The sequence below is a fragment of the Haliotis asinina genome, chromosome 5, assembly GCF_037392515.1.
Source record: "Haliotis asinina isolate JCU_RB_2024 chromosome 5, JCU_Hal_asi_v2, whole genome shotgun sequence".
In the NCBI taxonomy this organism is placed as follows: domain Eukaryota; kingdom Metazoa; phylum Mollusca; class Gastropoda; order Lepetellida; family Haliotidae; genus Haliotis; species Haliotis asinina.
This window is the reverse complement of record NC_090284.1, coordinates 5,339,600-5,357,139: the sequence shown is the minus strand read 5'-3', so window position 1 is coordinate 5,357,139 and position 17,540 is coordinate 5,339,600. Positions and strand designations below refer to the sequence as shown.

The following is a 17,540-nucleotide window of genomic DNA, read 5'->3' as shown; positions in this document are numbered from 1 at the left end:
TCTTGACTAACACAGTCCGTACCATCTTGCGTCTTGACTGACGCAGTCCGTACAATCTTACGTCGTGATTAACACAGTCTGTACCATCTTGCGTCTTGACTGACGCGGTCCGTACAATCATTTGTCTTGACTAACACAGTCCTTCATGCAATCCCTGAGAGCACAGAGTGTAATGCCTGTACCATTAACACTGACCACATGTCTTGCGCCAAGAACAAGGCACGCCTGTATACAGATACTGACGGAAACTCTTTATTGACAACACAAATGCCGTATCAAGACTTGTTTGGCAAATAGATTCAACCCGCAAAATGACAAAAGATAGGGTCACGTACGTAAAGATGTTTAAATAATAGTAATTTTGTACAATGATAAATGTTGAGGAATATGTACATCACAAGTCCGACCTGACGAGTGTCACGTGACACCTTGAATTATGACACGTGAAACAAACTATGAAAACAAGCAAACAAACATTGATTTCAAATACACCACGTCGCCCTGTACTGCGGCGATTAATTCTGATCCAACAAACTTGGTTCCTAGCCATAGAGTAGATGACAGTCAGTGAATAACGCGGATGTGCTCAGGTGAGTTGTGATCAGGTCGTGATATATGTATTCATACACAGCCTCATCTTCCATCTCGGCTTTGTACACAAGGCGAACGGCAGTTCGCGAAGAGATGAAAGTGTTAATGCAAGATATATTTAATAGTCTTGTGTGTCTAAACCTTGACCATATGTCAAGGCCAAACAGTATATAGAGGTAGATGTGACCGACTGTCCGTCTGTCCGATTGCCCGGCCTTTGCCACAGGAAAACGCCAGGACATGTGGTCTGGATGTGACCCAGAAAACAGTATGTACACGTGGTGACATGGCCAGGTCTTACAGCTCCCGAACACGGAGGGAAACAGGCAGCAGGAACGGCCTCTTCACTCCATTAACAGGTGCTTTTTATGACCACGCATGCGTAATCACCCCTCTTGTCCCAGGAATACGTGTTTCTTCACAAAGGGAGATTGACATAAGCCTGCTGCGTGTGGGTATCAAGGTCGGTTGATTCGTGGCACTTTCCCTTATAACAGCATCAGGATGGGGCCATGTTCGGGCATCACTGAGTCCTAGCTACACACGTGTTTCCTCTCATCTGACGTTGACACCATGGACCAACCATCAGTAATTATGCAATACATACACTATGAAGTAACGCTGCATAAATTATATGCCTATTATACACATATGTCGACCAACTATTACCAACAATTACAGTCTAACAGTCACAGCAGGATAAACACTGTCTCCTCTCCTTGCTTCTCAGTCCCCAGGTAGTACCTTGAATCGTAACTGTTGATAACGGGCTCTGCGTGATCTCAGAGCCGTCGACCACAACCACGATGTAATAACGCTTCGTCAGGGCCCTGCAACCAGTGACAACGTCGAAGTGATGACGTCACACACAGCGCACCCTATCGACATGCGCACGACTGTACTGTCATCCCCGGGTAGTTCTTCAGCACGACGTTCCGGTTCTCGTCGAAGTAGAGCAATGTTACGGAGGACATAGCGTCGGGGACACAGCACGGGGCGGGCACATTGGAGTAGATTCCTATGGCGTTTACTATGCTCTGTATTGTCGCATGGTTGGATGGTCGGAGGCGCTGAAAAGAGCAAGAAAACCCATTGTTAGACATGGGATCACTGACAATACTTCAAAAATAGAAGTCAAAAGTCAAAATGATAATTCAACCATAATGGCAATGGTTCGACTTGTCGCTTTCTGGTATATGAAAAGATGGGCCAATAAGTGAGTGATATAGCTGGTTAAAGGGGAAACTACTGACTGGCAAGACGCTGAGAACAAAGACGAAGGACAGTGACCATGTCGACAGCGACAGATGTACATCATGTAGTAGTCACGTCGACTTCAACGACACAGTCGACTCCTAAAGGAATGTCCTCGTTAGGAACAGTACATCAACAACAGCCATTCTTACACAAGTAAAGGAAGCGTTGAATTGATTGAGGGGATATGTGTCTCAATCACGATACCCGCGGGAGACCCAACACAATGTACAAACATGACATAAATAAACGTCCACTTTTCTTTGATATCATACAAACGCGAACCACATTTAATTCCACTCATGCTTCATTTACCGTGCGTCATTCATCCAATATGGGTTCGGATAGTTAAATCTATTTGTTTTGAGACATTAATCAATGTAGAAAACTTTATAAAAAACACTACAAAGCATTCTTGTAAGGTTGGCCTTCTTGCCTTAATATCGGTCACATGTTTCCCAATTTGCTCCTCTTGGGTTGTAATGGTCTGGAGAGAATATAACTGCGATGAAGTAATTCAACGCTAAGATTCATTACTCCCGAGGGGTCAGGAATAATTCAGTCTTTGAGCAATAACTATTAATTTTCATGCTTTGAAGCACGTATGAATACAAACGAGAAATGTTTCATTACAACTGCGCATTGACCTTGAACTGACCTCCAGCATCTCGCGCGCCGTCTGCTGTGTCGTGGTAGGGTATGCGAAATAGAATGCACAAAAACATCATTAAAAACTACTCAAATATGGATAATTTGTTAATCAAAACGTAGCCGGCCTGACACGTGTCACGACTGTAGATAACAATGGACATAACACTCCCCACCCCCCGAGACACACACCCCCCTCCCTTCCTCTCTTCTCCTAAAACCAACGAATGATTCCCATTCACGCACCTGACTGTTTTCATGTTACGAGTCTGATTCCACCGCTGTGAGCCAGTAATATCTTTGTAAGATCACTTAGTATAGGTATGAGCGTCTTAAGGTAACTTCTGTGTCACATTAGGCGCGGTGGTCTGACAGGCCAAAGCCAGCTATTGTGAAACACTCACAATAAAGGGTGACTGATAAACTTTTAGCAAGTGTTGGATTCTGTTTAAATGCAGTGAATCTCTTGACACTACTTTTTCAAACAATTACCTACCCACGCGGCGTTGTATTAGCCATCCGCGCGGCAGGAATTCACCTATCTATGAAATATGACCCTCCATTGGGATCCCATGGATCTCTTTGACATACATGAATCCGCCGTAAGCTGGTATGTCCAATATTATTCGGTTTAACTGAACCTAGCTCCTTCGTTGCCCTCTTCCCAGCCCCGCATTGTCCCCGTCACCCACAGGGGGCTCTCACACCAAAACATCAAGCTTACATGGCCTGTCCTCGCTAATACCCGGGGGCGAGCCAGAACCACCCGCAAAGAGGCACAGCGCGGGCTGAAGGGTCGCAGACTGACGTTGAAACACGTCTCCATGGCGGAGGTTGGGTGTCTCTCATCTGGACACCTCCAGGAGACTTGCTGGCCCTGCAATCTCTCCCTGCATTGTGTCACTAGACCTACAGACGCTAAGGGCCTCTCGCCAAACAAACTACACATGAAAACATCGGACCCATACTGGCGGCGTCCTGCCTTCCTTTTGATTGAAATTAAACGATGATGGATCTGTTGGGATAAGCGTCCAGGTGCGGGCCGCATGTTAACACCTGGCTGGAAACAGATGACGACGTCAACACACCTGCTGTTGTAGAACAAGGGACATATGTCATAGCTAATTATCTTGTTTATTACATCAACTCAATATGTAATACAGACGCTCATACTGAAACAGCACTGTATTTCTTCGTGGAAGTGTAATAGCGAGAACTAGGAATATGGACATACGTAGATTCCGCTAACATGTCGCAGAAGCAAAGCAGAGGGATAGGTAGACTAACAACTAATCTCTGAAAGGAACATATTTTACAGCAAAATGTTCATAGTTAAAAATATACTGAAAAGGAGCCATGAGACTTTCTTCATTTTCTAGGTTGCCACATGTACCAGACTTGCTTGAGCTTTCTTAGATGTACTTGCTTCGACGCTGTGTGAGAGACAGGTTGTACCTTGTGAAGTTGAGTGAAGGTTTTTAAGGCGCCTTAAACAATATTAAGACTATTTGACAGCCATGTAAATCATTACGTCTTGCAATGGGAACCATGCTGGTACCATTTTGACCAGCAATCTACGGGGACTCTTTAATACGAGCAACCAGCCAAGTCGCATTCTGTACCTATCCAGTTGTCAGCAGATGTCTACAAGGGAAACGAATGGAAACTAAGACCTGACTCGGACCCGATAACTTGTGTCACGTGATGGCGGTGTTTCGCGAGAATACCTGAAACCTTGACCTAAGTAGAACGCATTCTGTGTGAGAAGCAGCTTGTTTTGGGAAGTGGGAAGACGTGTACCTATGGAAGTCCAATACTGACGTCGAGATGGTTACATAAAATGACGAATTAACATAATGTCAAAAACACATGTGACTGCCCATTGCTGTTTTATTGGCGTTCGGAAAAACAGGTAGATGTTGAGATATTGGCGGAAAAGATGGTCTAACTGAAGGTGATGATAATATCACTCATAAATGGGATCACGACAATGAAGTTCAAAACACGTGAAAACAACAAAGAAATAATAAAACAGTAACCATGGTAACAAGGTCATATTTCTCAACAGCTACCAAACTAATAAACATAACAAGTATACCTTAGGGTAATCTGGGCAATGGCCTCATACAGCGCGACATCATTTTATCATTCTGTATTTCTAAGACGTATTCCATCTGACAAAACACCTGTGGGCAAAGCATGTCTGAGGTATCCCTGCTGGTAGTTCTGTCACTGGCATCGTTTCTGCTATAGGTGGGCGGGTCGCACGAGGGTCGTAACTAAACACAAGTTTCCAATATCTCATAAACCAACTGATTAATACGCAACCTGGCGGGAGGTCCACCATATCGCTATCGGAAGCTCAGAACGATTGCTTATATTTATAGTTTTCATTTCAGGCATGTTGTGATTTTACGTCTTCCTTAACACGACTAAAGTCGGACCACACAGTAAAGGCGGATAATCAAAATATGGCACCGTTTACCTGTTCAGAAAGCGTATATCGCAAAGATGAGCACAATATAAGAAAGCCACAGGTATCAATATAAAACGTACACCTGGTTACACGTACTTGTTTATACTGAAAGTGTCTGCGCCCATGACCCTTTATGGAGCATACTGAGTCAGCCCTGAAGAAACGAGTGATATAAACTCAGATGAAAGTGTCAGCGAGTCATTTATAGGCTTTTCCTATCGTGATCATGATGAATGTGTTGCGAGTCGACCACAACGATGTCTTGTCATTCATAAAGAAGCACTGCCAACTGACTGTACTTGAAATCATTTTTCTGTCCGCTACAGAGCGCCACCTGCTATTAATGATGAGGAGGACATGTTGACTTGGGGATTTTCTCCGGCTTAGCTGGACTGACCTCCGCTCTCAAGGTCACGTGGGGTTAAAGATAACGTCAGCCACTGTAGCACAACGTGGTATCACAGGATCGCCCAAACACAGGAACTTCCGCTCCCGGGTTTTCATCCGGGTAACCGTGCCAGTTTTCGGCATGTTGTACTTAACCTAACACTACATAATCTTGGGAACAACATAAGAGATTACATGAAATCATTCGTCGATCACGCATCTCCATGTGTATTCATCCTGATGGTGTTTTTCACACCTTGTCTATCTGTCTGTTTTGTGGAAAACATCTGGTACTTGACCATTGTCCAACCATCTCATTTGGGTGCCTCATCTGTCGTCCAGCCTTCTCATTGGGATACAGACATATGCAAATACCCTACCCGTTAACCGCCCCTTTTGGAGTAACCAAACACCAACGTTTTATGGCATGAGGTTATGCGACAAGAGGTAGAAAATAGTTTCCCCATAAACCTAAATATTCAGTCAGTGACTATCCTGAATCTTTACTGATGCTGTGATGTGAAATAGGATGTAGCTACAACCAAATTAAACATCGAATTCTCCTGTGCCACGATAACGTTGAAACACTAATTGTACAATTAGTCTCACATTGATGACAATATAGACTATTTTTAGAAAGACAAAAGGATCTGACATCACACTTACCTGACATAAGGAAAACACAGTTCTATTCTTTTACAACATATCTTGTCTGTCCATAGGGATAAAACATATCAATGTCTTAATGTCAGGCTGCTTCATCATAACGACTGTTTTTTAATGTAAGCTGCCATGCAGACCCCGAGGTAAGTATATCCAAGAAGGCCCATGCAAGTGGAGATTTCCACAGCTTCTGAAAATCAAGAATGTTTCAGGGCTCCTTTTCATTATATGTTACTTATTTACTTTGAACTGTGTTTTCCTGTAGACTAGTTTATTTCAGTCACTAGTTGTTAGTCTAATTCAGATCCCACTACATTGTGTATCTGTGACTGATCCACGTTGAAATCTCTAGCAAGATGATTATCAAGGTGCGGACTGATAGGAATGAATAGAACGATAAGCCGCATACTGAATCAGATACTTCCAGTAATCTCAACAAGTCCATATTCACTGGCGAGATTACAGCAGGTTTGGTCATATAATGAGTTTCTCATCGCCTTGTCATTATATATCATAAAGGCACTTTCACAATTAGTCTCATCCGAGAAATATTTTCATCTGAGAGACTTGCTTCAAGTCTGCTAACAAGCCAGCACAGTGAGTTATCTACAGACTACAACCACAGCCATGATCGGAGAACTTGGCGACAGTGTGGCTCCCCAATATTCTTAAAAATGACTGTCGGTCACTTTTATGTTTCTCGTGGCCTCCCGTGTCCGACCCAGCAGACTGAAGCATCCCGTGTATGTCCAGACCGGCATTCCTCAGCGCGTGCCTCCTCCCTCCCCCTCTGTCCCCCCTCCCCCTATATCCTCCTCCCTCACTTCTCTCCAATCATGGTGTAATCCCGGCTAGCTTGTACTCGTTCTTTTACTCGTGCAGATCGTGTTGTTTCGGAAATCTTAGATGGCTACACTTTGCTGTCGATCAGCTTTCTGGGACAGCTTCCTGCAGTGTGTTATCACATTGTGACGCCTGCATATACAGGAGAATCGATCAGCTTTCTGGGACAGCTTCCTGCAGTGTGTTATCACATTGTGACGCCTGCATATACAGGAGAATCGATCAGCTTTCTGGGACAGCTTCCTGCAGTGTGTTATCACATTGTGACGCCTGCATATACAGGAGAATCGATCAGCTTTCTGGGACAGCTTCCTGCAGTGTGTTATCACATTGTGACGCCTGCGTATACAGGAGAAAGTATACGTTTGTCGTTTTCACTGTCTTACTAGATAGTCATTCTATCATTTTCTCCTCCCGTGTCGTGGGTAAATAAGCCTGCGTGTGCTCAAGCTAACGTCTGGACTACATAAATAAACTGTATCACACTTACGTTCTTGAGGACACACCTTCACCTTCAAATGCTTATATTCGTAATCCTTAATAGCTATTGCTTAAATAATCCACCTATCTAACTGGACAATCATGACCTTTTGGCACTGTAACTGACAAAAGTTCACACGATCAAAAAAAAGCACACGATCCTTTCTGAATTAGCCTATTTCTTAATGTATCATTCTTTAAAACCGCTCCCACAATCTTACTTTCATACTCCCTTAAACCGACTCCAAAGTATGGATGATTTAATTCTTAACCTTGTCATACATGTAATATATTGTTGCCGATAGTCACGCGTGTAGTACTGCTAGTATTATAATCCTATATCGCCGTTCACTTTCTCACATGTATAATCCTTTCTATCTCCCACTGTATATATAATCCCATTGACAGTATCTGAAGGCTGCAGCTAAGCTTTCACCACGGACACAATACCTCACACGAGAAACGCCTGAATTGAACCCAGAAGCAGGTGCACTACCCACTGGGCCCAACACTCACCAACCATCTCCTTATTTCCAATGTCTGATCTCCTTTGTCACTGGCAGTCATGAACAAATTTAACACAATGTGAATGTGCCGATGATACATGTTGTGTTAATCTTACCAATATGGGATTGACTCACGATATGTGATGAAATATTGCACTGACTCGACAAACCAACGAGGCAGAGTTGAACGCCGTCCTGATCTCGGGCTATGGGCGCTGACGCATGGATTCGATGTTTAAATATTAAGACACATTACTGATGAGAGAGCTCCGTGCAATTTGAAGTGGTCTCCACTGAGCCAGTCATGTCTAAACGTCGTGTAATGAAATTCCCGCAATTCCAATTGGTGTGTGAGATCCGTTTAGCAGTGAATATCATATGAGCGCTCATCTAGTTTAGGATCGCAAATAATTGAAATTTTGTGCCTGAGAGATTTCTATGAACAACAATAATTGCTAAAACGCCTTGTCAGTGCGTGTCACAGACGCATTCTTAGCGTGATAATCCCTTCCCTGCGCAAAGGAGACGTCCTGGGTGAAGTTTCGGCTGTGTTTAAAAATCCTTTTTGACTCATTCACAACATTTACATTACAAGTATAAACTAACACACTTTTCGAATCGACGCAGCGAAGTCAAATACGGGAAATATTAAGCAAGCGTCCTCTTGAAGGCAGTGCTTCTTTAGTGTGCCTCTATGCGCCCTTCATTACCCTGACAGAAGCAGACAGCTTTTAATTCAAGAAGTCAGAGTCCATTAAACTCCTGCATGACAGCTACTTACAATAAGCTGGTCTTAATCAAAACAAGCACCGGTGCATCCCCCTAATTGCCTTGCTTGAAGAACACTGTAATCTGCAACCTTTTGCCATTGCCTATCGAATGTTCTTAATTACGCTTATACATAACATTCTAATACGCCTATTAACTCCCAAACTGCTATTTGTCAGCACTGTCAGAATGGCGTATGGGGCTAGGAATGGATATAGTGTTGATCTTAGGACCTGTTTGGGCTGGGAACCGATATAGTTTGGGTTGGGAACCAATATAGTATAGCACTGAGAACCGATTGGAAAGCGATATATAATAGGACTGGGAACCGGAGACCAGAAATTGTAGTGACTGAGTTTGACACGACGGTTTCTCGGCTCGATCCTGTTGAATCCTGCTGACAAGAGACAGGATTTAGGACACGTGTTACAGTAAGTCCTCCTACCTTCATGCATGACTGGAGGACTATCTTGAAGCGACATCAATATCTAAAACAGTTAACAATGCAGCATACCCCTGTCGCTTCGTCCAAACCTGCTTGGTCACCGTCTTTATAACTTCAGACCTTTTGCCTCGTTAAGCGAACACACATTGGACAAAATATTGTTCGAAGCGGTGTAACTCCCAACACACTCACATACACGCCATCGTGCGCCATTCCCTGACCATCACGACCATTCCTTGAGATGCAATCAAGTATCAGTCAATGGGCAACGCTCCTTAGTTTAAAGTTTCGACAGACACCGCAACTTCAACCAAGTGTGTTTCTCTATGTGAGCTCACTCTGCTAAGATTAATGTAGACTTCTGCGCTACCCACCACAAGTACACTACAGCCAGAAATAAGTTTACGACAATAGCAGTCGGCGGAGCATCCCCCTGTTCCAAAAACAATAAGAAAATGGTGCCACCACAAGTGTTTGCAATTTACCATCAAAGGCTTGCATATAGGTGCGACAACGGTCTTTCGCATACAGAGGTGCATTGCGTAAAGGGTATTGTCATTTGCAGGAGGCACATTTGCAGATAGGGCGTGCACTGTTGTTCTCATCTAAAAGTTCCCCGGTTCTGTCAAAAGTCCAACATCGGAACCTACACATGCTGCACGTAAACTTCAATTTACTAGTCAACCAGTCACTACATGGATCTAGGTCACGGGCAAGTTTGTTTGTTTTTTTTATCAAAACAGACCACACAGATCAAACTTTGGTATGTACGTCGAACACAATTAATGCTTTCATATGGATCTACTTTACAGATCAATATTTTAATGGAACTTTTGATCACAGGTAAGACTTTGATCTGCACCTTAATCACAGATCAGACTCTACTCTTCTCTACTTATAGATCACGGGTACGGTTTTTAAAAGATTAAACTTCTGTTTCCAGTTTGATACGGCTTTCACCACAACCTTGTATTACATAAAGACGTGCATCTTCACAGATATGTTTATAATGGACCAGTATCTCACGTCATTAGTACCAATACCCGTATCAAGGTCAAAACTTTCGAAATAAAGTTTAAAGTTTTGTCTTCTACCAATTTAAAAATAGCGTTCGACATATTATACGACAAGACCGTTATATATGGGAGGAATCTCATGTCCACGAGTATCATGCTCACAGATCAAGGATAATAATGAGACCTAAGGTAGGCTCCGAAGCAGCCAGCGGATCCTTGTTAATCGATTGGACGCATAGTTCCATGGAGAACGGATCAGAGGCACCTTTAACCAGAGGGCCTCCCATGTCGAGATACACTTTCAAGTTCAACGCCCGCCCTTTCAACTGAAACTAGTTCTGAATTCATACAGAAACCGTCTTGTCTGGAGGCAACCAACAGGCGTCATATTATACATACCATATGATCTTCTGATACATGCTTAAAGGCTGTAGTACATACTGGCCAAGAAATATTTACACACAATGACCAAATGATAGAACCCCTCACATTTTCCTGTCGTGCCTATCATATTCTGATTGCTTATGGCGGTGGTGAGATGTAAAAACAATGTGAAAGGTTAATCTAGTAACGTACCTTTGTCAGAGGGAAGGGGCAGGTACCGGCACAGTAGTGAGCTTCAAAGGATTTGGGGGAAATAATCCACTCTCCCCAACCGATATCGGCGAAATCCACAATTAGTTTTCGTTTACTACACACATTACTGGGGTTGTTGTCGGTGCTGGCTTTGTTGTCATGGTAATCCTCCCATTCTTCGGGAAGCTTCAAACGCCGCTTATTGGACTTCTTGTTCTTCTTCCGGTTGCGCCTTCTGTGTTTCCTCTTCCGCTTTTTGCGCTTCTCGGAGGGGTAAGGGATTAGCTGATTGTCTGTCAGCTTCGTGTGTGTCTCCTTCCTAGCCTGCAGTATACCAGGGTGTGTTTGTGGAATGTTAAACTTGTTGTGGAAACGGTTGTAATCGACCGCGTCCTCCGGGATCTCGTTGTTGAAGATGGACCTCTTGGCTCGGACTGCAGAATCCTGGCTCGGTATTCCGGTTCCAGACAATGAATCCAAAAGCGGAGACCTGTTACCTGGGGCAGCTGTAGAATGTATCACGCTGTGCCTCTGGTTCTCCCTGTGTTTAAGTGACTCTGCAAGTTTATCCAACTGGTCCAGATTAATGCTCCGTGTTTCATTCGAATACACAATAAGAAACGGCATAGAATGATGCCGAACAAATCTTTTTAATGCAACTGTCCTCTCTTTACCGTTTGATTTTTCTGTTTTGAAACTTAGGGCAAAAAGATGAGGGCGTGGCCGCCTTGCTGCTAAGCAACTAAGCACAGCGTCCGTAACGTCATACGACTGCCAGCCATATGCTGAGTTTCTCATTGTTATTTTGCCATTTTGGCTTAAATAATGTGGAGCTATTTCATATATATGCACATCAACATCTGTCTTTTTGTGCCAAGGTTTCGACCTTCTTTTATATAAATGCACTTCTGCACTCAAAACTTTTTCTGTTGGTGCAATTGATGATAAGTTAAAGATGAACATGGCCTCGTCATTCACTTCACCTGAAACACAAAAAGACTGTTAAAGCTGCAGTGAACAGATGGATTCATTTAGAATGTAAAGTATTTGAAACGGTATTCGGTTCAAAGGACTTAAAATGGTGTATAATTTTTTTTCTATGGTTATATTCAGATGCAATCACGGTGAAAAAAACCTGCTTGTCAGTGTTACTTGCCCGTCTTATACTGATCTGCCAGTGTAATGCTCCACAAATGGAGAGGGAAACACGATAACTACGTTTTCTAAAGATATTATTCATACGACTGGGTCAAATTTTCATGTGAAACTTTCCTATCTCTAAATCTCAGCAGGTGGCTAAACGCACGCTCAACACGCAAACTCACATCATTATAAATAATCCCAAAATGTCGTATCTTATTTTATCGGAGAGGACTGAAAAGCGCTGAAAATGTCTGATAACATAGTGCGAGTTTTGCAGGACGGTGAAGACTAATGTTTGGAGATGACACGGTGCACGTGAGGGTCTCCTTCTGTTGCTGGTAGGAGAAGACGGCCAACATTTGCTGGAGCAACACCAATCGTGTCGGTACACAATGTTTACTACCACCGGAAACGGAAGTTCGCCATTTTCATATTGAGCGCAGGTAATCAGAACTTGATTAAGATCAGAACCATTAGTTTTCCAATCTGCACGTTTTCCGTTGTGAACTAAAGCTGCTAAGATTTCATCTGCAAGAAGAGGTAAAATCCTGTCAAACGATTATGGGCCGATAATTCAACCTTGGGGAGGGTTGGCGTTAAGAGAGAGCTCTTAAACAGGAGAATTTCTTTTTCATCTGGCAATTTATTTTTTGTCTTCACCGTGAGCAAAGTGAGATTTTTTTAGCTTTACACGGGCCAGGTTATTTTTCTAGGAAAGATTCCAGCACCTTAAATATACTATTACACCTCTGTTCCCTTGAAGAGAGTCATTTTATTTCATCAACTCTCCCTTTGGCCATTAAATCATCTATCAGAATTACTGAAACCTTGTGACCGCGTTCGCTGACATATGCAACCATTATCTTGCCATAAATATATATGTTCTACAAGGCCACATGGATGTTTTCTCGAGGCCCTCTTTGGTGATGCCAAAAATAATCTTTCCCATTAATCTTCTCGTAATTTGTCGAGTTTTCTCATCTGCTTATATATAAACATTTGATAGATGACATCTGTACCCCGAGTAGGTGCATCAAAGTCTGTGGTGTAATTGTTTTTGGAAATGTTGCAGATGGTATAAAACACGCAGCGTTGTCATTAAGGCGTTGGTAATTAAACACGACCACATGCCTAGACTTGCACCAAGGAAGAACTGAATTATATGTCTGTGGATGTATTGTATTTCTGTCTTTATGATAGGGACGTCTACATGAGCGGGCAGTACAAAGACACCAGTCGTTTCGAGGGACAGTTTGGTCTTATACAGTATTATAATCAAGAAATGAACGTCAGTTGCTTCGGAGACTTGTACAAGTTCAGCACATACACAACAGTGCCTAACAACTATCATGTGCGATATATGTAATCTTTAAGTCATCTGGGCCGTTTTCCGGAACATTAATGGGAAATGTTACTCACACTCTTGTATCAACTTCTAGACCTCGATTTCCCTTTTACGTTTAATTTCTAGCTCTCGATTTCCGGGATTTATGTTCTAGCGCACATCAACTTCACGACCTGGCTTCCCGTCATTTACCAATGTTTTCCTCATTAGATAAGATAATATAATATAAGATATTTTATTGCATGACGTTGTATTAAGGATCAGTGGCAATATTCTGTACACTACAAATATGAACATAAAGATACAATGTTATATAAATATACATAGGTGATCATACTAGTTAGAGGCTATATGCTACATATGTCGGGTACATAGTGAGACACAAGAAAACAAATACGGTATAATGTATATAACAATGGCCTAGGGTGATCAAGAAGTGTTCTATATTAGTTTGAAATTATATACATAGTAACAAATTATTTCTATACTACTAGGTTGATCATTTCTAAACATGAGGTTAAATTTTTCTGTTGTAGAAAGACTTTTCAATTTATTATTTTGAGTCGAAAGTGACTTAAATAAGTGGCACCTTACATCCGAATATTTCGAGCAATACATGAAGTGGTGCTCTTCATCTTCAAGGACTGAGCATTGACTACAGAGACGGTCTTCCAGAGGTGTTGGTGGTCTTGTTCTCCTACCTAGTTCAATTTGTAGCCTATGATCACTCAGTCTTAACTTTGTAAAGTGGACACGGTGGGGTTTTTTTATTTTGCAATGTTCAAGGTATGGTTTAAATTTGATTTTTGATTTAAATTTTCTATATGTTCTAAGTTTGTTCCTTGAATTTAGTGAATTTGGTTTATCTTGAACAGAGGAATGGAACATGTCAGTAAATTTCAGCTGGAGGTCCTTGAGGACGGAGGAAGAGGTTAGGTTAGTTTCGTTGATGGTACACTTCTAGGAGGCAACTAAGTTTATAGTACCATCCAATTTTGTGTTTGGCAATTTTTATTGACTCATTGAAAGCATGTTTCAAAATGGTATTTGGAGATTGTAAAATATGTCTGTAAAATTGAACAATGGATTTAATTACTTTGAATAATAGGGGGTACCCAAGTTCTGCTCTGTATGCCCAGTTGTGTGTTTGCGGAGAAACACCAGAGTACGTTTGTAATTGACCTATATGTTTCCAAAATTTACGTGGATCTGACTGCGATAACGATTCGAGTTTGCGTAGTTGATCTGTTTTGTAATTGCGACGTTTTCTCCTGATTGTTCTTTTGTAGCAGTTTTTGGCTGAAAGTGCGAATTGTTTGTCAAGATCACTGGAGGTTTTAGCAAAGGTGGCATAATATGCCTCCATATTCTCCTTACCCTCTTTGCATTCTTTATCATACCAGGTATTTTTAGGTTGAATTTTGTAGTTAACTGCTTTAGCACAGTTTGTACTTGTCAGTTTCAAAATGTGTGAAAAGTTAGATAGGTGTTTATCACATTCCCGAGGTGTTGTTGGAGGCGGTGATGACATGAAAGCTGTAAGGAGGTTTTGTATATTTGGATTTGATAGGGACATAGCTAAAACCTGATCACTGTCACTATGCCATTTTCTTTTTTAGGAGGCTTAGAGAACATCTTATTGTTTTCCTGTTTGTTGTTCGAACTTGGTTGTGATGGTAGTGTAGATCTATTCTTGTATAGTTTAAGTGAAAGCTGGCAGTGGTCTGCTATCCAATTAAGGGGCTTAATGTTGAAGTTGGAAACCTGTGCGTATATGTAATCAGATACTAGTGTATAGTCCACAGCACTATGGCCATTATAGGTGTGACAAGTAAAATTTCCAAGTCTATCCCCGACACTTCGCCCATTTAAAATGACTAATTTGCATGAGGTAGCTAGGTCAAGCAGACATTTTCCATGATTATTTATCTTTGTGTCCCTACGTTGTCTAGGCCTTTGAACGCTGGAGGCTATGTCTGTGGGAAGATCAGGTAAATGAACAAGGTTACTACTATCTACGCATTCATCTTTACACCCTGTGCGGGCATTAAAGTCACCACCTATCATTTGATGACCTAGGTTAGAGTATTTTGTAATTTCTGTTAGAATACATTCAAAAGGGTCATTTTTTGTATTTATTCCAAAAGGATGATCCCTCAGGAGGAATATAAATAATGCCCATATAGATATCACTTTTAGAATTAAACAACTGCCTATCAATTCTTATCCATAAGGGAAAAAAACACTATTTGATTCTAGTCTAACGACATGTCTAAGTCTGTCCTTGCAGAGGAAGGCTATTCCTCCTCTGTCACAGTTCATGGCATTCCTTCTAAGTCTGCTGATGGTATAAAAAACCCTGGAATGCTTATGGGAGTGGTTACCTCCCATGTTTCAGTTAAACCAATAAAGTCATATTGGTGTACACATTTACACAAGTAATCCATTTAGATCTCGAGTTGTTGTAACTTGTATCTTGTGAAATGTGAAACTCGATTGCGAAATGGTGTCCATGAACCGTCAAATTACGTCTTCTAAGGTTCGGCTTCAATATTTGTATCGTGATACTTTCTAGGTGGTTCATTTCGACGCCACGCTATAAGACACCTTATTTACACATGACAGTCCGGCAGGTGCATATACCGGTAGTTTTAGAGATAAAGAAAGTTTACTGGTACACAATCTAATCACGAGCAATCACGGTTTGCTGATCCACAATAACTGAACACCATCTATTCGCTATCTGAATGCCCCCCTCGATCAGTGCGATTCACACCAAATGGCCTGGGTTAGTGGAATGTCTATATTTCGTTTAAATCTCCGGAAACGAACGATGACATATAATAAAAATCGCACCAGGAAATGCACGTGGTGTGGTTCTGTACTCCAGCGCCAGGTACAACAATCGTGGATGATCCTCCCACCGCCTACTGCCTTATTCTGAATCTATACTGGAGCGACGGAAAAGGTAGAGTATAGCAAGAATGTATACATTTGTTATCACTGTGTAGATGTAGATGAAGTGATGTGTCTGGTGGGATAATGCCATCAAACGTAGCCTAAACATCCGCATTGTTTCACCGATAGCAATGCAACCAGATGGACGGCCAAACAGTTTAAAGATATAATTGACTAGAGATGCTGTGTTGTTGGTCTAGAAATGGATCATTAGGGATCTCCTGTTACATTGGTCTTTACGTGTATGTAATGTTAAAGCAGTACGTCTTGCGTACGTCAACATTACGGCGAGGATGTAGCAATTACATCGTTCAACGACATCGTGACCTCACAACATCGGCTGTAACACGTGTGTTATGTGATGGATGCGTGTTCATCTCGAAACAGGCATGTCCCACACCTACACATTGGTGCACGTCTTCAATAATCAAGATATCCCTCCGCGTTACAGGGGAACAGCACTTAGCGGTAATAAGGTCACAGGGTTATGTCGTGTGCTCCTGACATCCTCACAAAGTAGATCATCCGTTTACCTAACACGAATATATATATATGTATATACCGAAAATCACCATTTCTTTGCTGTTTTGGACACAAACCAAATATTTTCCTGCAGAGATCTGACACTGGTGGGAAACAAGCTCCAAAGCGAAGTGTTTACGAGCAGTGTTATCTTCTTGCATATACTAGTTGTGACTTCAAATCCTGGATTCAACTTGATTACAAACCTTTGAGCTAATTGGCATCACGAGAGCTGCTAAACTTCATCTGAATTTTTTCGCATAAATGCTAGTCTGTTGTACAAACCCTGAACCAAATATATCCAAGAAAGCCCATGCAAGTCTAAAAAATGTGGCAAGTCTAGATTTCCTTAGCTTCTGGAAATGAAGAAAGTCTCAGAGCTCCATTTCATCATATATACATATTTTCTTTTTGCTAAATTATGTTCATTTTACATAAATGACAAAGATGAATATAATTTCTTTATTAAAATGTACGTGTTTTAAACAAGGCAGGAGGGCGAATTATCAAGAAATACAAGAGATAATTCTACTTTTTTATCTGCACGATTCTTTTTAGAAAATGTTTGATGATCACGAAAGGATCAATTGTAACTATCTGGCTCTTTGCTATTGAGATCAGTGGTGGTCATCTCTTCAAGACAAATCCTACTTTTTCACCCACGACACAAGATTGGTATCCACCCTCAGTTTGGTATTTATAATAATGGCACTACATGTCTTTATAACTCGTTTCATACCGTGTAGACCTGCATGTCTCTAAGGTAATACTTAATAGTTTCAAGGATAATTTCTGAAAAAGATTGATGTCCTTTGACACCTCTTATCTAGACTTGTCTCTTTAAAGGACAAGGGCTTTGCATTCTGTACAACCGTGATGCAAGGCAATGCGAAGTCTGTCATTCAGACCCTGAAGCCAG

At 41.7% G+C, this 17,540-nt stretch overlaps 1 protein-coding gene across 1 annotated transcript in view; it reads right to left on the bottom strand.

The window, feature by feature from the left end:
- Positions 1-230: 230 nt before the first annotated feature.
- The window catches only part of LOC137284780 (bone morphogenetic protein 3-like), a 45,232-nt gene continuing 27,922 nt past the window's right edge, over positions 231-17,540 (bottom strand). Inside the window, exons 2-3 of the mRNA XM_067816759.1 lie at positions 10,654-11,636; positions 231-1,661 (exon numbers count right to left, since the gene is read on the bottom strand). Of these exons, the coding sequence (XP_067672860.1) occupies positions 1,470-1,661; positions 10,654-11,636 (1,175 nt within the window). The 3' untranslated portion in view covers positions 231-1,469. The remainder of the gene's footprint in view (positions 1,662-10,653; positions 11,637-17,540) is intronic.